This window comes from Psammomys obesus, unplaced genomic scaffold, assembly GCF_907164565.1.
Source record: "Psammomys obesus unplaced genomic scaffold, mPsaObe1.curated_primary_1811, whole genome shotgun sequence".
In the NCBI taxonomy this organism is placed as follows: domain Eukaryota; kingdom Metazoa; phylum Chordata; class Mammalia; order Rodentia; family Muridae; genus Psammomys; species Psammomys obesus.
Genome location: NW_026596034.1, coordinates 30,229,281 through 30,253,290, shown reverse-complemented (window position 1 = coordinate 30,253,290; position 24,010 = coordinate 30,229,281). Strand labels below are relative to the sequence as shown.

Genomic DNA, 24,010 nt, shown 5'->3' with positions numbered 1-24,010 from the left:
TGCTTGCTACTTACCAATTGCTACCTATGCATTTTTTTTAACTCCATCTTTCTAGCCTCACCCTTCTCATCTATATAGTGAATAAAGTTACTCCCACCATGAAAGGGTGCTTTCAGAACTGAACCAGAAGGTACAGGCAAGGCATTCTAAATGTGTGTCCCTCAACTGAACCCCCCTCCCCAAATGAGCTAGTACTAATTCTGCTAGGATTGTTAATAATTTAGTCCTTCCAGGAGCCCCACAAGGAGGCCAAGAAAGCCAAAAATGAAGCTGGGCCCAGGGGAGGCTGCAGAGACTGATGCATTAACCAAAGACCATGTATAGAGAGAACCTAGACCCCTGCTTAGATGTAGCCCATACACAGCTCAGTCTCCATGTGGGTTCTGAGTAAGGGGAGAAGAGACAGTATCTGACATGAACTTGGTTGCCTGCTCCTTGATCACTTCTCCATGGTAGGGCGGCCTAGCCAGTCCACAGAGGAAAAGGATCCAGGCAGTTCTAATGGGACGTGACAGTAAGGCAGGAGGACTCTCCCTCGCAGTGGATCAGGGGAGATGGCTAGGGAAGGAAGAGGGAGGGAGGGTAGGACTGGGAGGAGATGAGAGAGGGGGCTAAAAACAGGATACAAAGTGAATAAAGTATAATAATAATAACAATAACAATAATAAAATATTTTGGTCCCTCAACAACCACAGGCATGTTGGGATGAGGAGGCAGCATCATGGCTTGCCAACAACTTAGGCTGTGGCTTGCCTGAGGTCACTTGGCTCCCAGTGGCCAGCAATGTCCACCTAGAAGAGTGCCCTGAAATTTGGAAGTGCTCAGCAAATGCCTGTTAAGTAAATGAACAAGTAAATGATGAAGGATTAGATGAATAAATAAAGGAGCAGGCCGGTGCTGCTCTGGGTCTCCAGCCCCATGGATAGTTCTGGCAAGGGCTGCCAGTGAGTGAGGACAGGGCACTGGAAAGAGCCAACGGTGGGGGTCACATTTCTGACTGGCAGGACAAGAGTGGGTGGTGGATCCAGCTGTGCCTACGAGTCATCGAAGGGTCTTCACTCGGGAACAATGCAAGTCTACGGAACTGTGAACAGGACGCTCTACTTAAGGAATAGGCCACTTGTTTGCTCAGCAAAGATGAAATACCTGGATGGTCTGGAAGACCAGAGTGGACTCAGGACTAGAAACCAGGTAACACAGTAGCATTTGAATACCTGGTTGAAGATCCCCTTCCCCCAATACCTCTAATCTGCTCAGGGAACTGTATCATGGCCTAGTCTGAGCCCTACCAGTCCAGGCATGCTGGAATCATTCACACCATTTATCCCCCAACTTGGCACCACCTGGGCTATGGTTAACTTAATCTTCATACTTCAATCACCTCATTGGAAAATAAAATTAAGTGAAGTTATTTATTAATGAAACCGAAGCCACTGTGGTAAATGAGAAACCAGTACTGTCTGCCCTATAGAGGCAACCATAAAAATAAACCTTGGGAACGAAATACTATAATTACAACAGAGCTAGCCATCACTGCTTTCATCGGAATGAAGCCTGCGTCTCGGCTTCGTGCCCTCCCTCCCCCTCTCTCTTCTTTCTTTCTCTTCTTCATTTCTCTTCTCTTCCTTCTTCCTCTGCAGGGAAGGGGGTTTGCTAGAGGGTGGTAGTGTATTCAGCCCATCATTTCCCCTGCCTCCACCCCTGCAATGAAGGCATTTAGAAGAGCAGATGAAGAATTCTCATTTACTTCCATGCACTAAATGGAAGAACCAACCAGGACTTTGGGTACCAGGAGGCACCAGGGGTTGGGAAGTCTTACAACCCGCAGCTGTGTCTGGAGTTATATGCACACCCTATGTCCAAGTACCAAAGGCTCGCAGAGCACCAGAAGACAGCACGCTCAGGGGTTCAGCCCCGTTAGTACAGAAAAGGTGAGGTGGCCGGAGGCCCTTGAGGTATGCTTCTCCGAGATTCTGATAGATACACAACAACATATTTGGAACAGGGAACGCCTTCAAACTGCCCCAGTGTGTATCAGCCCTACGGGTTTTAATAATGTCGTCTCTTTTTTTCTTTTTGGTCTGGGAAGCTGTTATTAGATTGATGACACATCTCATAAGGAGGGTGACTCAGTCAGGAAAACACGGTCCACCTTAACAGCGCCAATATAAATGAGCACTGCAGCCTTGTGTCCGCGTGAGATTGTGCTCATCTGATAAAGACATTACAACAGCAAGGAATTGTGATGTGTAACCCCGGAACTGAAACACTCACACATTCTTGGCCTTGAATGCTTCAGCAAAATGCTGCACGCTATGGAGCACAGCCAGATCCAGAGTCATTGCTTCCACCTTGGCTTTGTGCTGGAATGAGAGAAAAAGGAAAAAAAAAAAAAAAAAAAAAAAAAAAAGAAAGAAATGATAAATAACAGCAAGTATAGTTCGTGGTATCAAGTTACAGTAAATGCGTTACGGAACATGTCGGAATTCCCCTGTTTAACATTAGACGCCCAGAGAGACTATACATCACCGGAATGAATGGAAGAACACAGCTTTTACTGCCAAGTCCGGGGAGCATGTGAGGGACTCGGCTGGATCTCCAGGCTGGGGGTTGTGCATGGCTTCACTCAGTACACGGAAGAGGCTCCAAGGAGTCTTCTAGTTCATGTTATCATTAAATATGTGCTCCAAAGAGCTGCATTTACGAGGGGGGGGAGGGTCAGGGAGGCAACAAGAGCAGGCCTGGCCACAATGGAATAGATAGCACTAACTGGAAAGATTCAACCAAGGTTCAGAAATGTTCTCGCTAAGCCTGCATCACCCTTAAAAAGTATGTAGCCAGGGGTGGTGGCACACACTTGTAATCCTGGCATCCCAGAGGGTCATAAGTTTCAGGTCAGCCAGGGCTACGGGGTGAATTTAAGGACAAATGAGGTAACATGGTGAGAAGTGTTTGTAACTCTAACTAAATTAAAGGGCAGGGCTGGGGGAGAATCAGTTAAGAAATTTCTTGCCACACAAGCAAGAGGGCGTGAGTTTGATTCCTAGAACTTATGTGTGAACACAAACTGGATGTGACAGAACACGCTCGTAATCCAAGCACTAGAAAGGTGGAGACAGGAGAGACCCTACACTAACAACAACAGCAAAGGGCTGGAGAGATGGCTCAGCAGTTAAGAGCACTTGTTGCTCTTCTAGAGGACCAGAATTTGGTTCTCAGCACCCATGTTGGGTAGCTTACAACCACCAGCTCCAGGAGAGAGATAGCTCTTGTTCACACACACACGGCTTTGCATGTGCTTGCATACGCAAAATAAATTTTTAAAAATACTGAACATACAGAGTTAATAAAATGTAACTAATAATAATAAACAATAATAAAAAAAGTTAAAAAAAAAGAAAAAATACTGAACAAAAGGGACTACTACTTCATCCTCCTTTACAGGGTATCATCTTAAAAGAGACCATAGAGCAAAGAACGAGGAAGAACTGAACCCAAATCAGCCTTTCTAGAGGTGTCAGGGTTGGTTACAGTCAGGTTCTAGTGGGCATGGTCTTTGTGGAAGGATTCTGTATGGACAGACCTTGGGGTCATTTTTCCAAGCCTTCATGTCTATGAGGCATTCTAAACGTCTAATTCTGGGTGAACTGTGGGGAACAGGATTAAACATTATCTCTTTCTGACCTAACTCCTGTGACAATGCCCAGCGCTAAATGGTAAACTTGGGAATTCTAGTCTAGACTGCGATGCCTAAGTCAGACTGAGGAGAATAGCAGGATCTCTTCTATGCTATGGAGCAGATGCAGGAAGGGCTGCTAAGAGCCGCTTCCCTCACTGTCTTACCCAGGGATGGATTCAGGCTGTGCTGCCAGGTAGCTGGCTTGTCATGGCAGCCTTTAGGCTGGGCGCTCACCCAGCTCATAAGCTTGGAGCAAAGATCATGAGCTAGCGTCCTTGGAAACCATACAGACTTTGGACCACTTAACATTGCTGAGCCTCAGCTCGCTCAGCTGGAAAAGATGACTCAGCTATTCAAAAGCTCTAACCAAGCTGTTAGCTGAGTGCCCTAGGAAAACAGAAGATATTTAGTAGATTTAACTAGGAGGAGGCATCTCCTGTGTCAAGCAAGTCCTTGCTCTAATGCCACATGGCAAGAAGAGTGATGGATACATGATGTGAATGACTTCCAAAAGCCCTCTCAGACCAGATCACTGACACTAGATCCAACAATACCCAGATCACGGTTTCTCACGGTGCCCAGGTTTAGAAAAAAAAAAAAAAAGTGGGATAGAGTGGCTAAATGGTGTTCCAAATACAACAGTGGCTGTGATAAGACTGGCCCTTAAGTAAGTAGAAAGTCTTGGTTTCGGTGACAATGGTGGATGCTGAAATGTTGCTGACTTGGGACCCAGGAAAGCCAGGGTGCCAGCAGAGCAGCTGGACGGGACACACAAGCTTCAGCCTTAACGCTCACTCTACACAGAAAAATCTGGAGGGGCTGGAGCTGGCTCAGCCTACCTACCGCTCTTCCAGAGGACCTGAGTTTAGTTCCCAGCACTCACATCAGGGAGCTCACAACCACCGGTAACCCAGTCCTGGGAAGCAATGACTCTGATATGTGCATTACCTTCACGCCTACGCATAATTAAACATGAAACAAATCCTCAAAAAAAAAAATGAAGTAGAGCGAGGTACAGTGGCATGGACTGTAACCCAACAGAATGAAGAGATGATCAGGAGTTTGCTGTCAGCCAAGGCTGCACAGGAAGAGGAGCACCACAGAGAGACCTGCCACCACAGTACCTGATGGAAGCCAAATGCAGTCACACCTGTGTAAAGCGTTGGGGTGTCAAAATAATAAGCAAACCCCACAGTTGTTTTTTTTTGTTTTTGCTTGTTTGTTTTTCTGTCCAGCAACTGGCATTTATCCAATTGATTAAAAAAAAAATTCTGCTAAGCTTATAAAGTTTGTTGACAGTTGATTCTTGTGCATGAGAAACACTTAAGTGCTTGATCAGACCTTTAGAACAAGCAGATTAGCTGTCAGCTCCCCGGCCCCTAACTTCTTGCTTCCCATCTCCCTGTACCCAGGGTAAGACAATCATTTCGATAGACAGAATCCTACAGAAACGCCACTGCACACAAGGTAAAGTCAGGCATTCGTTAAAGACATCATTCCTTGCTGGAAACCCCAAAGGATATGCATGCTACACATTATGAAAATACATGTACATATTTCCCCCATAAAACAGGGAGAACAATCCCAGATGGTGACCCCAAAGCAACCCAATGAAAATGATGGTGGAGCCAAGTGACCCACACATTCCTCTCTATGTGTAAGTTAAAATTGGTAGGTTATCTTTTGGACCTCCCCCCCCCACCACCACCATTTTTTTTTCCTTCAAAATATAGCATTTAGCTGCCATTGCTAATAAGAACAAAGCCAGGACATATACATCCAGGGGGAGTGAAGGGTCACCAGACTAATCCATGGGCTGTGGGTTACTAGGCTCCTGGGGATAAACTCCAGTCCACACACTATTATTCAGAGTCCTCCTACCCTGGGTATCACGTTTCTTGCTTCTGAAAAACTGTGTGCAACTCAGAGAAGTCCAGGAGGGTGGAGACCACGGCTTTGGGAATTAAGAATAGGGGTGTGTATTACTCCTCTGCTGGGGAGGGGCTTGTTCCCCTGATTGCCTAGCAAACTTAGCAGCTTCATCAAAATGCTGGCTGTGGCCTGTGTTCTGACTGGGAATGGTGGAGCGTGGTAGGCAGAGAGCAGACAGAACTCGTTTCTGAAGGGTGGAGTTGTGGATTATCAGGGGAGGGAAAGCAAAAGGCTCAACGGGCCAGGGTGAGATTTCCTGCGTAGATTGGTGGTGACTGACACTGATTGATCTAGGGCTGGCCACAAATCACTGTGTGGGTGTAATAAGTGTGCTTTTATGTGGAAGTAGTGACAGAGCCACAGGAGAGGTCAAAACTGATATAGAAAGTCTCACACACCCAACATCCAGCTCCCCACAGTGGTGATGTCTTACCTATGTACCGTACATGATCAGAAGCTGAAAAATCTTAACACTGGCAATACTTTTTATTTATTATACTGGGGTTACCATGATGTTTGTTTGTTTTACCATTTTGGAGGTATATTCTTTTTCTTTCCTCTGCATGGCCTATCTTTGTGCCAGGTTATGTGACATTTCATTATGTGTGTGTTGCTTAGTTTATTTGTTTGTTTTCTGTCAACTAGAAATAAGCTAGGGTTGTCTAGAAAGAGGAAAGCATTACTGATAAAATGTCTCCATCAGGGTGGTCTATGGGCAAGCCTTTGGGGCATTTTCTTGATTACTGATTGAGGTGGAAAGGCCCAGCCCACTGTGGGCAGTACTATCCCCTGGACAGGTAATCCTGACAGCATAAGAGAACAGGCTGAGCAAGACAGTAAGCAGCACTCCTCCATGGTTTCTGCTTCAGTTCATGGCTCCAGATTCCTGTCCCGGCTACCATCAAAGACGGACTGTGGTATGGACACGTAAATCAAAATAAAATTTCCTTCCCAAGTTGCTTTTGGTCACCATATTTTTATCAGAGCAATAGAAAACAAAAGAGGAGACTGTACCAATTCATATTATCATCACCATACGCAATATTTGGAAATGATCCATAGCCATTAAAAAAAAAAGTTAACTTTGTTAACAAGTGACTGAATTAGCATTTATGATCTAGAACACAAAAAGTCTTGTTTGTCCAAAGCCTATTTTCTGCTTTGGCAAAAAAAAAAAAAAAAAAAAAAAAAATCCTTGCAAGAACCCCTTTTACATTTCAGATGGGCCAGCAAACCTTTTAAATTCCTTAGCATGTCAGAGACAGTCCCTGTTCCTATTACAATGGAACCCACTTGGATACTGAATTGCCATGGGCTACATCAGTGCAGGGGTCTTAGGTTATCTCCATGCATGGTCCTTGGTTGGAGTAGCAGTTTCAGGAAAGACCCCTGTGCTCAGATTTTTTGGTTCTGTTGCTCTCGTTGTAGAGTTCCTGTCCTCTCCAGATCTTAGTGTTTCCCACTTCTTTCATAAGATTCCCTGCTGCCCAAAGACTGCCCATAAGTCATAGGCATTGATAGTCTGCAGGGCAGAGCCTTTCAGAGGTCCTCTGTGTCAGGCTCCTGACTTGTTCCCTCTTTTCTCCTTCTTCTGATGTCCATCCTCTTTGCCTTTCTGGATAGGGATTGAACATTTTAGCAAGAGTCCTCCCTCTTGATTAGTTCCTTTAGCTATACAGCTTTTAGTAGGTTTATCCTATATTATATGTCTCTGACATGAACTGATTGGCCTGCTCTTTAATTACCTCCCCCTGAGGGGGGAGCAGCATTACCAGGCTACAGAAGAAGACAATGCAGCCACTCCTGATGAGACCTAATTGACTAGGATCAGAAGGAAGGAAAAGAAGACGTCCTCTATCAGTGGACTTGGGGAGGGGCATGCATGCAGAGGGTGGAGGAAGGGAGGGATTGGGATGGGAGGAGGGAGGGAACCACACGGGGGATACAAAGTGAATAAAGTGTAATTAATAAAGTATTAAAAAACAAATAAATATTAAAAAAATTCCCTAGAATATCCTGCAAGGTCTTTGTATCAGTCATAAGTGCTATAGGAAAAGGCCCTGAATCAATACATTGTAACACAGCAAAGAACCTCCGCTGCTCACCCTTAACCAACCCAGGTGGGTGGACCTAGGTTTGTCTTCATCAATGAGCCTCCACGTTCTGTAATGCTGCCTCCATAGGAGGCAGTGAAATATGTTGTACACAGGATCTCAAGAGGGTTCAGTGGGGCAGTGGAGGATGTGGCTCATAATCATGTCTCATTGGCAGAGTAGCTGTAGCTGGATGTAATACAGTGTAAACTTCGTGTGCCCAGGATGAGAATACATATTCAAGACAAGGACAGTGACACAAAAGCCATGTCTAGCTACCCAACCTTGCTTCAGGTAATGTCTTGATTCAAACTCATATCAATTCTAGAAAAAAGTTTCAAAGTTTCAAAGTGAGATGAACATAAACGTATAGGGTCAGAATCGGAAGCCAAATGTGGTAGTGCATGCTGTATTCCCAGTGCTCAGAGGAGGTTGAGGCTGAAGGAGAAGGATTGTGAGCAAAGAGTCAGCCCTGACAACAAAGAAATAGCCTGTAACCTGGAAGGGAGGAAGGGAGCTAATCTTAACTACTGTGGTCATTTGAATAGGAATGGCCCATAGATTCAAATGTTTGAGTGCTTGGCCATAGGATGTGGCACCATTAGGAGGTGTGGCCTTATTGAAAGAGGTAGGGCCATGTTAGAGGAAGGGAAGGAAAGAATAGTGAAGAAGGAAGAGAAAGAATGGAGAAGAAAAGGAAGGGGGAGAAAGAGAAATGAGAGAAGAGGAGAGGAGAGGGAAGAGAAAAGAAGAGAAAGAAAAAGAAAAGAGAAGGGAAGCTGAGGGGAGGGAAAGGGGGGGAGGGAAAAGAAGGGAAGGGAGGGGAAAGAAGGGAAGGGAGGGCAAAAGTCTTCTATAAGTTCTCTATTTATGTATATTCTGATCATTCTACCTAAAAAACTCCATGCCGAGAATATTCAATCTTGAAATGTTATAAAATGCCTCGCTTCCCCAAATCTTCACTATTTCCTGTAACCAGACCACCATGCAAGTATCTGAGGCAAAAAAGAGAGAGTAATTTGTCAGAAATTATGCATGCAGGTGTTCCTACCCCACATGTTAACCTGAACCACCCAGGTGGCATCCCATACATGAAGGAAACTTCTAGGGAATGAAGAAGCCCACCTGCCCCCAGTATTTGAGGCTCAACCAGGGAGATCACTAGGGAGCCCACGTTGTACTCTCCTGTTTCTCTGGGATAAAGGCACACTAGCTGGTGTCAAAGTGGACAGACACACCTTCAGGATACAAGCCTTCTTGTCTGCTCACTATGAAGTTCATGAGTCTACCCGTGTAGACGCAAATGTGTTGCTGGTGGCTGTTACGCCACAGTGGTCTCTGGTATTTCATGAGTATAAGCCAGCCAAGTGTGACTCAGATTTGATACTGCCTAAAATCAGAGGGACCAGATGGGGAACAGCATGAGGTATTTAGAGAGTAAAGTGGAGAGATGATATCACTTTCAACAGAGAAGCCACAGCTAGGCTGACCTGGATTCAAGGCTCAGTGGGGCCATAGCATTGACAACTTGCCTCAGGGGAGCACCAGGCCTCAGCTGCCCTTTCTTGAGAATGATAAGTGTAAACAGTACTTGCCTTTTGAGGCTAGAAACAAGCCTATTACACATATAACCCTCGAGGATAATAGAAAATGCTGCCATCGTTGAGCATTTGAAAGCAGCTGCTCAAACTCAGTGCCCACTGTTTTTCAATAATAATTGCAGCATTATGGCTATTGTGGATCCCTCTTGCTAATCTTAACTATTGTTGTGGTTTGAATAGGAATGGGCCCCACTGATTCATATGTTTGAATGACTGGCCATGGGGAGTGGCACTAGTAAGAGGTGTGGCCTTATTGGAGGAGGTGTGGCCTTGTTAGAGGAAGTGTGTCACTGCAGAGGCGGAGCTTTAAATGCTCAAGTTATGCCCAGTGTGAAACACATCCAGTCTCCTCCTTCCTTTCTATGGATGAAGATGTAGAACTTTTGGTTGCTCCAGCACCAAGTCTGCCTCCATGCTGCCATGTTTCCCACCACGATCATAATGGATTAAACCTCTGAAACTCTAAGCCAGCCCCAGTTAAATGTGCTTTAGAAGAGGTGCCTTGGTTGCAGTGTCTCTTCATAGCACTGAAACCCTAAGACAACTATCTTGGGGAAGGACTCAGTAGTACCTCTGTGAAGGGCGATACATGCTCTCAGGACCATGGGGAAGGCCCACAGAACACTCCTGAGCCACAGCATCATGCCTTTCCAAGCTAGTGTATGTTCTTAACAGTAAAAGTTTTGATTGTATCATGTATCAAGCCAGAAGAGTGCTGGAAAAAATTTATCCTCCAGAGGCATTCAGTTCTCTCTTCAGTGATATGGGAATAGTGGCTGTTTATTGGGGACTGAGATTGCAGGATCTAACACTGAGAAACCGCCTACTGATGCGGATCACCACTGTGCTTTGCACTGCTCTCCCATCCCAAACAAAAACAAACAAACAGAAAAACAAAAAGAGAGCACCCATTAAATGACTATCAGCTGTCAATTGCCTATAAAATACCTGGAAGTATATAAGTGAGGTTTTGGATCTTTGTTTGGTTTTGGCTGTTTTTTGTCATTTTTCCCTCTATCCCATTACTCGTAGAATGAGAGCAAAAATATTTGGTGTGCTAGCCTAGGGTGGGGAGAGCATGTCACACCTTATCCCTATAGTCCATGGGCCCTGAATTCTCCAATGGACCGGACCAAAGCAGTCTGTAGCTCACACTCTGGACCACACATTCAACATATCAAATGCTGCAGGAGACAGCAGCTCTTCATTGTTATGATTTGTTAAAACCATCATCATGATAACAGTGAAAATGGGGAGTACGGTGGGATGATGCCTGATGTCAAACATGATGACCTGAGTTTTATCCCCAGAACCCACAGTGGAAGGAGAGAACCAAATCCAATCATCCTCTGACCTCAACGTCTATACTATAATAACCCCGAACAAACTCACAAACACAAAAACATGTATTTAAAAAAAAATAACATAAAAAAAGGAGTACATCTGACAATGGAAGCCAGTGGACGGAGAAACACAGAGACCTCAGGTGGCCCCCTGGAGCTTGGCCTCTGATATGCCCAGAAAATTCTGCCTTTTGTGGGTAATACATAGTGTTTAGTAAAGTGATGGTTTGAGTGAAAATGGACCCCATAGTCTCGTAGGGCTATCTGAAAGGAGTAGAAGGCATGGCCTTGTTGGAGTAAATGTGGCCTTGTTGGAGAAAGTGTGCCACTGGGGGTAGATTTTGAGATTTCAAAAGCCCAAGCCAGGCCTAGTGGTTTTTTTCCTTCCTGCTGCCTTTGGCTCCAAATGAAGACCTTTACCACAAAGTCTGCCTCCATGCCACCATTCTCCCCCATGACAATAACGGAACAAACCTCTGAAACTTTAAGCCAGCCCCAATTAAATGCTGCTCTTTTTTTTTCTTTCTTTTTAGTAAAAATTGCTGTGGTCATGGTGACTCTTCACTGCAATAGGACACTGATCAAGACAAGTAATTATTAGCAAATTTGTAGTCTTGCTTTGAGGTGGTAGCAGGGTTGGTGGTTCTACTTACTCCTATCCTGGGGGGACAAGAAGAGTTTGTTTCTGGATCCTTGTAAAAGAAACACTCGTGTAAGGAAACAGTCATGTAAAGAGGCATTTGTGTAAAGATATCAACTTGTAAAGATATCAACTTGACAATCAAAGCAGCAAAAGTAACAAGCAGCTCAGACACATTCAGTGTTGTTTTTACATTTAACAGTGTCATGAAAATCCCTATCAAGTATGTATTAATTCGCACCATTTACACAGATGAGAAAACAAAGAAAGGCTGGTAAACGTCAAAGAGGCACAGAGGGAGAGAGCAGGTGACCCCAAAGATAGGGGGACACCACACTGCGATTTGGCTCTGCTTCCTATTCTCTAACACATGGCTCGAAGACGCTACCAAGAAATTAACAGCATCCATATATTCTCATTGGAGTCTACTTTATATCGTATTTATTTTACACACTTAGAATTTACAAGAGAAGCGTTATTGCTGGCAGGGAAAGAAAAAAAAAAAAAAGAAAGAAACCCTGTAAGCAAAGCTATAATCTACATTCAGACCTTATTGCTAATGGCATCTTGCAAATTCTAATCCAATGGGCCTTAATTGCATTATGCTGATGGCTCTCGCCCTTCTTTACAGACTCTCAGTCCTGGTTTTATGTTCTGCAGCCTTAAATAGGACTTGTCACATTTACAATAGCAAGGGACACTGGTGCTGAGCATATTATTGACATGACATTATTCACGGAACTACCATAGGCATCTAACCAAACCAGTTTAATAATTCATTGATATCCTACATGGGACTTCGGAACACTAATTTTTCCAGTATCATTTAAGTGACGTTAATGGTGGCGAAGAACGGCAGTCTCTTCGCTGGCAGATGTGTGAGGAAAAAGAAGCTAGAATTGATTTGTGATGTTTGAAGCTCTCAGGTGGGGGAGCCCAAGGCAGCATCAGGAGAAGCCTTGGTGGGAAGTCAGCATGATCTAAGACAGGCTTAGAACTAAAAAACAGTAGACACCAATAAATGGACTCTCTAACAGTCAGGAAAGGAAGCATGTGCTATCTCTTTCATGCCCCTGTATATTTTAAGTACTCTGAACACTATGTGACTTCTCGTTTGCCCTGGTTATTTGAGACAGGGTCTTGCTGCATGGCCCATACTTGCCTTAAAAGTATGATCGTCCTAACTCAGCCTCCACAGTTCGGGATTACAGACAAGCAAGGGCACATCCAGCTGTCTATTTTTGCTTCCAATAAGAAAATGCTCATAGCAGGGGAAATGCTCTCATGATGATTGTACGCTTTGAAACTGGGAAGTAAACCAAAATGATCCTTGGCAGAACCCTGGATTTTTCTTAAAACCTTGAAGGGCAGGGGCTGAAATGTGTCATTTCTAACCTTGAACTCAACCATCACAATCACCTCGCACTCCCAGCCTCCCGATAAACACTCACAGATCCCCCTGCCAAAATACGCAAGCATCCTTAATGAGAAAATCATGACAACTCTTTCTTCATTTTGTTCAGGCCAAGACAGTTCACTCTGTGTTACCGGAATTCAATTTATAAGATAACTGTATTGATACCTATAGGTAATTTCGAGGTCATTGAAGGAGAGATTATAGTGGGGAGCACTGTATTTAATTTGGTATATGAGTTATATAAAAGCAAAACTATTAAAATGCTTAGATGGTAATTGGCAACATTTTGCTCTCCGGATTAAAAAGGATGCTTATCTTGCCAGGAACTAACAAAAGGGTGAAAATCTTCCAAAACCTTCCAGTTTCCCCTCTCTGTGATGTATTCAGCTTAGAAAGAGTTTAAGGCAGGGCAGCGAGTGGCTTGGCAGGCAGCATGACGGTGCATTTAAGCTTCGCTATTGAAGAGAGATCCTTTGTCCCTCCATCCCCCCCCCCAGTGAATCTTTCATTCTAATGTGAGTGATGATTTACGTTAAGCATAGGTAAAACATGGTTACATTCCTGAAGGATTGCAGGCAAGTACAGAGGCATACAATAACTTGAAGCATAAAAGCTTCCTCTGTCATAATATTTATTATAATGGCATATAAAATAGCTGAAATAAATAATGGATGGCTGAAGGTAAATTCATATGATAAAGACTCCTTCAGCAGACGCCACTACTTTGGACTGCTCTAGTTTATACACAGTTGAAGAGTCTTAATAAACATGCCCTATATCTTCTGTAAGTAGTAGGAATATCAAAGATTTGCTTAAAAGGCAGCATACTGGACATTTGGCTAATTTACTGTATAATTACTTTCTCAACAGGAATGGTCCGTACAGCTTACATACTTAATAGCTGAATTCTTAATGAAAGTTGTTAGGCATCTGAACCCCCTACCCTGAGCAAACTGATGATAAGAGGGTTAAATATCAGCGACCCCACCCGAGCCTAAATTCAGAAAGAGGTGCACAGCTCCGAATGGAGTTTTAGGGCTCATCCGCTATCCAGTGACAGGCCAGCAGTGAAGAAGTTGAAGGGACGGAAGACAACCAAGACCTGTCTGCTCTGGTTTAGACAAAATCTTGTTCCTTGCCTGAAGAACTTTCACAGTTGAAAGATCCTGAAATGGAGGAACAATCTTCCTTTCAGCCACCGGAATGAAGGGACCCAGACACTGACAGACCAGAGTGATTGTCACCTGCCCATCTATGCCCTGCGACCATCCAGCTACGTCCATGGGCATTTTCGGTTGTCTCAACTTCTTAAACTGTTGTACTGGTTAGTTATGCTGTTAGTCCACACTGTACCTAGGGATAGAGACTGCGGTGCTGCAGGCATCCCATAATGCACAAGTTAACCTCCCACAGCAAAGAAGTTTCTGGCTCCAACGGCCAGCAGCACCGAGGTTCAATGCAGGTTTGGTGAAAAGTCCCTCAATTCACCTCAACAGTCTTCAACTGCTTAAATGTGGCCCTAGTGCTTTACCTGTTCACAAAGTACATGTAATCCCAAAGCGACTGATGTAGAAACTGAAAATGACTCCCAACCCCACTGCTCCAAGAGTGCGGCAGCCGCCTGTCTCCAACTCTGCCAGCACAAATTTTCTTACAGATCCCAAAGTGTTCTGTGACTTTCCTTACCAATGAAGGGTCGTGGCAAGACACTGTTCACAGCTTTGCTTTTCTCAACACATAACTGAATATGTCTGACTGACTGCAGCTCCACTCTCATGTAAGAATGTTGACTTCAAACTTATTAGCTTAGAAACCTGTATGTGTCTGCTGGTCTGTCTGTATCTCTGCATCTCTGTATCTTTCTCTCCGTGTGTGTGTGTGTGTGTGTGTGTGTGTGTGTGTGTGTGTGTGTGTTGTACGTGTGACAGATGTCTATGCCAGGTGTCTTGCAAACTCAGAGACCCACAGGTCTTCACTCCCTCTCCCTGCCAGCTCTGGGCATGTCATGATGCTCATATTATCTCTTTATCTATCTATCTATCTATCTATCTATCTATCTATCTATCTATCTATCTATCTATCCATCCATTTATTTTATGAATGCTAGAGATATGAATTCAGGTCAACTTAGTGACTGGGCAATCTTCTTAGCCCCTGCATTTTCAAATTAAATTCTCCAAGCCGTGCTTTACTTCTCTGTAAAAATACAAACTTCAGACCTTACTGTGAGGATTCAGTTGTGTGTGTGGCATGCATGGAGCATACCTTGAAAATCACAAGTGTTAAACATATGAAAAGTACCTAGCTATATGTGCTGGCTATTGTATTTGTCAAGAATAATCTGATATTGTTTCTCATTTCTTCCAGTGAAAGCAATGCCAAGGCAGACACACTTTGCAATATGTAAGCCCACACTGCCCTGGCAAATGTCTTGAGTAGAAGCAGCAGGTCAAAGGGTAGCCACATTTTCAATTTGGATAGATTTTTGTTGGGTGTCCTCCAGAGAGGTAATAGCAATCACCATCCCCACAAACAGCGCAGGAGGGGCTCTGAGAGAACCTCAGGCAGCCAACAGCTCGTGCTGACGCTGGGAGTAAATTAAAAGGTGCAAGTTATATACACGGACTGCTCGATATACCATCAGTGGCAGGAGGCAGGTTTTCAAAAGAGGCCTTACTGTAGGGAGTGAATGAATGGAGGAATGAATGAATGGGCATATAATACGACACCAGGGATGGGACTTTCAGAGGCAGAACTAAGAAAGCAGCTGGTAATGCTGGCCATAGCTGTTTCCCACATTTCCCACAGCCAGCTGATAATCCAGCCTCTCCTCAGAGGGCTTCAGGCTGGCTGGCACAGTGCCAGCATTTCAGAAGCTGGCCACCCTTCATGATGATGGATATGAGCTGGACACGTAGAGCATGGCATAGACACGGGATAGCGACACCACACTTGAGGAGCAGCCATGACAGTTACTTTTAATTTATGGATAGACCCAAGGAGAGAGATCATGCCAAGTTTCTGCAGAAGCAAGGCAGGGTCTCTAAAGGATAAACTAGGAGAGATTAAAAAACAGGCTTCAGAAAGAAATAAGGTTTCCTGTTTAAAATTGCATCTCCCCAGCAGCCTTGCAAAGGCTCCCACCAAAACACTCCCAAAGACAAGAGAACTAAAGGGCTTAAAACAGCACATGTGTAAAAGGAGAGTTTGTGGCCAAATCATCATCAAGAGTTGTACAGTCTTTTGATTACTGATGAGATTAGAAAAAGTAAACTCAGAAACAAGATGGAGAGATGACCCAGTGGTTAAGAGCACTGTCTCCTCTTTCAGAGGTCCTGAGTTCAAATCCCAGCAACCACATGGTGGCTCACAACCGTCCACACCCCTCTAATGCCCTCTTCTGCACGGAGGTGTACATGGAGATGGAGCACTCATATACATAAAAATGAATAAATAAAATCTTTAAAGAAATAAGATGGCTAAAGAAGAGAAATAACATGAAAAACAGGAATTTGCTTTATGGAGAGGAGAACTTCCACTGAACTGTTAAACCACCAGGAACAGACTTGTTTTGATTAGAAGGACGGAGCCATCTAATGACTTTGTATAGTGTAAGAGAAAATTAGATATTTAGATTAAAATTCCAAGAGAAACAGAAAGACAGGGAGAGAACGGAAAGTGCATTTACCTTCTGCGTCACCAGGAGAATACGGTGCAGGGAACGCTAGAATATACAGATCAATTACCCTCCAATTTATCCAAGTAAGAATAATAAAGAAAAAAGACCTCATAGAGAAGAAATGCAGAAATAAGGACGAGTATTTCAGGAATCCCAAGAACTAGAGTAGATTTCACACATGAAGTGGCAGAAAACAACAGAATACCACTTTGAAATCAGCTCTATATTTTATTCAAAACAATACAGCACATGTAGCGAGGTGCTGGACCTCAGATGGGTCTTCTCCACAGTGAGGGACTAGTGTGAAGAGGGTGGCAGGACAGGCACCACATGCTTAGGCAGCAGTACAGGGAGGGGAGGCAGCGAGGTTTCCACTAACAGCAGAACACGGCCAGTCCCTCGCATGAACCGCGTCCCTCAAATCACCTTTCTCCTACCTTAAAATGAATGTCAAGTGCAGTGAGCTCCTAGGAGACATCAGAGCCACTAAGAACAGACACCAGACTCGCCAACGGACAAAGGCCAACTGTCAGTCAGAGACATGGAGACATGGAAATGGATCTGTGACTTACAGCGGAGGGATGTCTGGACAAGGTACTGGCATCCTCTGTTTTAGGTTAGTCAAAGTGCTCCAGACTCTGAGTTCTAGAGAACACCCAGAATGCCACTGTGCATCGGCTGCAGCCTGATGTTGTCAGGAAAGAGATGTGCTGGGAGAGGAAGAGGTATTGAACTTGCAAGCAGAGATGAAAACCAGGGATTGCAGAGTTGAAAGCCAACAGACTCGGGAGCCAAACAGCTCGGAATAAGCCAGGAAAAGTCTTTGAGAGACGGTTGCCCATTATAAGTTTGGAGTTAATCCAAATAATTCATCCCAGTAGCACATATCAAATTAATGATGCAGCTTTTCATATTAAGTCCATTACTCCCGAAAGCCTCATGGTAGCCAGTATTGAGGAGAAAAAGAGGAAGGGGTGGGGAGAGAGAAAAATAACTGAAGAGCCTTGGAAAGATTTTGCAGTAGTGATGGAAACTACACACAAACTAGCTGAGAACAAACAGATCTGACTCACCTTCACATTAATAAGTAATTGTACTTAGTTTTAAAATATCAGTCCTGCCTTAGACGTTTATTCCAAGCCCTCAGTCTGAACCAAGTGAGATACAGCTTTGGTACTTGTCTTGAAGACCTGGTTCTGATGGGTCCAGGGAGGATACACGCCACTCGCACCTAGGGAGCGGATGCAAGTTGCTCTTGTGGTGAGGACCGGAAAGCCAAGCGGGATTCTGTCTCAGGCTGTCACTGGACAGTGTATCATCTTTTCTTTCCAAAATATGAGCCAGTCCAGTAAAGGCAGCTAACAGTCTGCCTTTACTCCATACTTCTATGGCTCCAGGTGGTGGTGACGGTGGACGTGGTTTTTAATTTCACCTTCCACAGAATTAAGTCACCTGAATGAGACTTGGAGGCACGCTACCTTTGGAGGAAAGAGGGAGTGTATCTCTTGTGTGGGAGGAAGGAATCAGAAAGTCTGTCCCCAGATGTGAAGACTGAAAAACCAAGTTTTAGCTACCCACTAAATCTTATTTCCAGTGTACTCAGTTACAAACCTCCCAGCCCCCACTAGGCATTAAGGACAGCAGCAAACCCAAAGCCAGCAACTGGGCTTTCAGTATGTGGGGTTTGTACCCCTTTCAAGACTCTCAAAACCTGGGTGTACACATTCCCAGTACTTCTTAGCTGCCTCCAGCCAATGGCAATTCAGCAAATACTGTTACATAAGTTACAAAGAGTTTAACACTTTATGGAATATCAAAAAGCTAGGTGGAAATATGACTTAGTTGGGAGGGGGCTTGCCTTCAGTATGTGAGGCGCTGAGTTCAAACCCCTGTATTGCAACAAGCAAATACACTGGAAAATATATGTCCTGGCAACTATGATCGCCTAACAAAACTACACAAATAAAACAAACAAAGGCTGAGGATAAAGAGGTCAAAGGAAAAATACTAGCAAATTTTTAAAACCAAAATAGCCAATCCAGCAATATTACATAAAAGCAAAATTTTAAGCAAAAACAAAGTGGCTAGAGATGAAAAGTGACAGTCTACAAAGATAGAAACAATTAGGCAAGAAAAATCATGAACTTGCATGTGTCGGGCACATACATAGCCTTAAACCATAGAAGCATTTGACACTCTTTGAAGGCTTTAACGAGTCACATTAGAAATGGAAAGATGGAGTAGATAAAATAGAGCCCTGAGACCAAACAGTTAACAAGCCTGATGCAAAACAGCTATGGAGACTTAAATACACTCGCTCTTCAATTACACAGCATTTCTGAAATTAACCATGAACCAGATCACAAAGGCAACGTCAACCTATTCAAATCACCCCTGTTCAACAGGCCACATGTTCTTGCCATGATGTAGAGAGGTTGGAGTGTACAAGATAGAAAGGGATTCCCATTGTCAGGGAGCTTACAGCAAGGAGACAGAAGCAGGAGAAAATCTTTTAGTACAACCGTGTCTCATTCAGTCAAAACGGTAAATAAATGTCGCAGAGTGTTGGCTGCTAGAGAGCTGAGTTCTAAGTGCTCACCTTTTATTCATGATGGAGCATCCAGATACATGAAAGATGAAGTCACATGCTCTGATGATAACTATGGTAGTGATAATAATAGTTTTTTAAAAAAAACTGGAAGTAACAGTGAGAGATGGAGGAAAGAAAAAGTAGAGGCAGGAGATTGAGGGAATGAACAGGCTTCTAAGCACTATCAAACTTGGGAAGCAGACAGCACATTTGGACATGCTGGACAGCTGGGACTGAGGAAGTAGCTGGAAGAGAAAGTGTTTACCTAGCTTGCCATGGGATCAATCCCCAATATCTCAAAAAACAAAATCTCATCTTAAAAAAAGAAAACCAGAAAAGTCAGGTGTGGTGATGCATACTTGTAACCCCAGCACCCTGGAGGCAGGTGGCAAGAGGATCAGAAGGACAAGGTCACTTTGAGCTACATAACTTCAGAAGACACTTGTCTCAAAAAGTCAACGCAAAGTAAGAAACCCTGGATCTTCAGCAATAGGTTAGTTTCACAATTAGAAGCATAAAATAGATGGAGAGCAAATTGAAAGAGAGAGGAGAGAGAGAGAGAATATACAGAAAAACTATAAAAGGTTTAGTCAAGAAAGTATAACAGCAGCAACACACACAACTCTAAGACCCATGAACGAGTTAAACTCACACTGCAGAAGATACAGAGCAGAATTTAGCCCAGGGGGAACCAAGGCTGGAAACTTGACTCATCAGCCATTCTCATAGCTTTCATCAGAGCAGCAAAGTGCCCTTAAAGAGGACCTGTGTTTGGTCCCTAGCACCTGCCTGGTGGCTCACAAGCACCTGTAACTCCAAATTCAGGGCATCTGCTGCTTCTGACCCTCTCAGGCATCTGAGTTTATGTACACACCTTCACACATACATAAATAATCGAAAATAAGATTTTTCTTAATTTCTAAAAGAGAAAGTAATCAGTCATAAAAAGAGAAACCTGTGTTCCACAATACACAGTGAGAAGATAAAAAGTTTAAAAAAAAGATGAAAAGATAAAGAATGTCAAGGATACATTCCCATCCTAAGAACTGGACATAATGTTTTGAGATGGAAGCCAGGATTAGAATAGAAACATCAAATATGATATTTAAAAGTTAAAAGTAAATACTATAGATACAGGTGATCCCCCTCACCACACACTGAGTAAGTACCACTTTTGCAATTCTTCCCATCTTCCTTCCTACTACAGTAAAATTTGAACTTGGTACATTTGAACTTGGCGTTCATTAAGGTAACAATAGTTAAGGATAGTACCCAACCGTTACCCACTGCCAGTCATGGGCAAGGCTTGGCTCTAAACACAGTTACATACATACAAATTCACAGAAAGCCCTTGAACATGCAGCAGAGTGACGATGTCATCTTCTGACCGGACAATGAAGTGAGGCGAATTAATATGAAATAACTCAGTGGAGATTACAAAGATCTCTTGTGGCCAACTGTTCAGTACAGAGCTAGCATTCTGAAGTTACAGGCTGTCATTACACAGGTCTGCGTCTGTAAGGAGCATCTCCTTTGCTTTTATGAGTTACATCTAACTAGGTTTCTGATCAGCACTCACTAATCCGCCCTCTGAGAGTGACCCTTCTGGTAAATGACTCATAATAGGGTAGATAATGTTCACATCTTTGAGCTTTGTCCAGACATTAATTCTAAACTGTGTGCCATCATTCAGGTCACAGGTAAGCTGCCCTCTCCTGTGGGCATGTGCCAAATCCACTGCCAAACCCTAGTCCACCACCTGCTTCTCAACACTTGGTTCTTTAATTCATGGATTCATCTCATCTCTGTGCCACCTGGAGCAGATCTCCTAGTAGGCTGGCCAAGAGCGGTGTTTCTTGCAATCTTTCCCCTCTACCCCTCATCATCTTGCATATTCTTTGAATATGTAATTTTGTAGTCTCAAGTTTTTTTTCAAGGCAGTATTTTTTTTTTTTTTACAGTTTTAAGACATACTGACATTATCATGTAAACCACACAGAATCCTATGTAGCATAGAGCTCTGAATTAGGCTTAACTTGGGGTATCCAACTCTCCACATTAATGCTCTCCTACAGCTTGGAGGGGTTAAGTGAGATATTCTAAACAGAAAGATAGGATAGAGAAAGAATGAAAGTAAGAAAGGGTAGGGCTGGGAAGGGGAGGAAGATTGAGAAAGGCTGAGAAATTCTGAGAAAAGGAGGGGAGAGAAAAGGAGGGAAGAAAAGGTTAAGTTAGCTTATGGGCTTCTGAGACTTGTCCAACCCCCTAGCAAGGGCAGCATTAGGAAACCAAGTCCGCACAGGGGCTGAGGGAAGGCCACCTGGAGTACCAGCAAAGACAGGAGGCCCAGTACAGGAAAGGGACAGACCTTCAGTTCAGCACAGGAAGGAAGCATGCTGGCATGGGCCTGACTTGACACAGGATCTTGTTCATATCTGGCTTATTCAGTAGTCTCTGTCTCTTGCAGACAAATGGGATGAATGAATCATGTTGTAGGATTCTGTTAAAAGCCTGCTAAGTTACAGACTGCGTGTTTTCTGAAGAGCGTCCTAGACAGCATTAGCACAGAGAGGGGAGGTAGGGGGCCACCACCTTATAAATGTCCATTAGAAGCCACTTCAGAGTGGCATGCACGGGTGCACACACTCACAGCCTCTTCAATATTTATAAGCAGCCTCTTCCCTCTCCCCTTGGCTGGATGAGACACACGCTCTTCTTGGGAAGAGGAGCAGCCCCCTCTCTTAGAGAGACAGGGCAGCCCTGAGCCATCTTAAAGGGAGGCTTAAAGGAAAACTTAGTGTACTCAGTACCTAAGGCAAACCAAAGGAAAGAGCCAGTCCCGTGGCATCATTCCTTTCTGAGACACAAGGTTTTCAATGCATGCCTGGGTGAGGGATGTTCTCTCTGCTCCAGAACTTTCTCCTCAGACCTGAAAGTATCCCCATTCAGGGGATGATATCAAGGCCATGTCTCAAAAAACTTCATTCTGGTTAATGTGGCTGTTTCTATGAGCAGCCTCTAATACTTCTTTTTCTATGTGGTTTTTATTTGCTTCCTTTTCTTATGTACGGGTGTTTTCCGTTAATGTATGTCTGTGCACCACATGCATTCAATGCCAGAGTAGGCGAGAAGAGGGCATCAGATCCCCTAGGACTGGAGTTACAGCCAGTTATGAACTGGTGTGTAGGTGCTGGGGAATGAACCTGGGTCCTTTGGAAGCACAGCCAGTGCTCTTAACCACTGAGTTACCTCTCCACCCTTCATTGTTTCTTCTCTATTTCATTCATATCATTAAATTACAGTGACAAGGGTGTGGCAGTCAACCTCAAACTCTCTCCTACTTCTAACCCCCAAGCTGTGGGCTAATCAAATTGGATAACAGAGACTCATACTAGAAAGTAATTCCATGTGTGTAGGAAAAAAAAAAGTGATAACTTAATTATGTGCTCACTATAATTCAGTGAGAAAGAGTTGGGTTTTGTCGTTATGGGGTTTTTGTTTGTTGGTTGTTTGGATGGGGTGTTTGTTTGTTTGTTTGTTTGTTTTCTCTGAATGGCCATGACATTAGGTCAGAAATCAGCAAATTATTTTCTCTGAAGTATCCTAAACTTTCTGGGCTACACTGTCTCTTCCAACTATTCAACTAAAATAGCATGCATACAAAAGTAGACACAGGCAAAAAGTGAGCAAATGAGTAAGTGGGCACAGACATGTCTCAATAAAACTATTTGTAAACATAGTTACTGGGCTGGATGAGTTTGCTCATCTCTGTTACAGAACTGGAGTAAAAAAAAAAAAAAAAAAAGTCTTCCTGAGTTCCCTGATGCCAGTCAGTCCTATGATTAATACTTTATGTGCAGATGGATGGATGAGAAAGAGGAGAATGCTATCCATACTTCCAGATATCTGCTGTCTTACCACACAGGCTATTAACAAAGACTGCATTGGTTAGGGCATCACCAGTCCCAGCAGTGAGCAGAATTAAGGATGTACTATGGGCTTGGTCTTTGAGCATATTATAAAATTTCACCATGCACAAGGGAGCTGCTGGTCCTCAGGTAATAGGAACAGAGTACCTTACAAATACCCACAGCCAGTGTTTTCCTCACTTTTTTCTTGAACATGAACTTTTTAGAAATGTAATTTTAGCATTTCTAAAGATCTAGAAAAACCTGCCAAAGAAGCGAGGTGTAGGCTGTGGACATTGTCCTAGTATACCTGTTCCTAGACAATCAGCCATTTTTCACCCCATGTCTGCTATTGCTTTTTCCAGAATCTGACAATACCACTACATTACCAGCCCCACCTTGGGTCCTTAGCAGGACAGGCCATCCTTATCCTAGTAATGTGCCTTCATACATTACAAAGAAAATCAAAGCAAAATAAGATACTAAGAGCAATGAACTTCCTACTGAAAAGCGGACCTAGCACTTCCTGTTTTACTAGAGGGAAAAGAGTTGCAGATAAAGAGTCACAAGTTGGGTGGGTGGGGATCAAAGTGGGAGATATAGGAAACAAAAAGGAACAGTGAAGAAATGAGCTGGGGATGGTACTCAGTAGGGGAACACCTGATTCGGATGTAAGAGGCACTGGCTTCAGAAGCTGCCAGAGAGGACAAAACCTCAAGACAAAGACAGGGGTCACCTCTTCCAGGTCTAGGAATCTGTTTCTTATCTAAATGGCAATCAGTAGATAAGAAGTAGTTGTCAGCCTAGGGCCACTCTACAAAGCATTTAGAATTACTTGGGGACTGGAAAGATGACCCAGTAATTATGAGCACTGGCTGCTCTTGCAGAGGACCAAGGTTCAGTTCCCAGCACCCCCATGGTGACTCACAACCATCTGAAATGCCAGTTCCTGGGAATTTGATGCCTTTCTGGCTTGCATAAGTACTAGGCATTCAAACAATATACATAAAAACAGTAAAGCAAAACATTCATACACATGAAATAAAAAAATACATCTAAGAAAGAGAAAGAAAGGAAGGAAGGAAGGAAGGAAGGAAGGAAGGAAGGAAGGAAGGAAGGAAGGAAGGA

The 24,010-nt window shown here is 43.7% G+C and overlaps 1 protein-coding gene across 3 annotated transcripts in view; it reads right to left on the bottom strand.

The window, feature by feature from the left end:
- Wwox (WW domain containing oxidoreductase) overlaps positions 1-24,010 on the bottom strand; it is a 903,057-nt gene that overhangs the window by 652,041 nt on the left and 227,006 nt on the right. For all 3 annotated transcript variants that reach the window (XM_055621458.1, XM_055621459.1, XM_055621460.1), the window contains exon 6: positions 2,275-2,363. In XM_055621458.1, the coding sequence (XP_055477433.1) occupies positions 2,275-2,363 (89 nt within the window). The remainder of the gene's footprint in view (positions 1-2,274; positions 2,364-24,010) is intronic.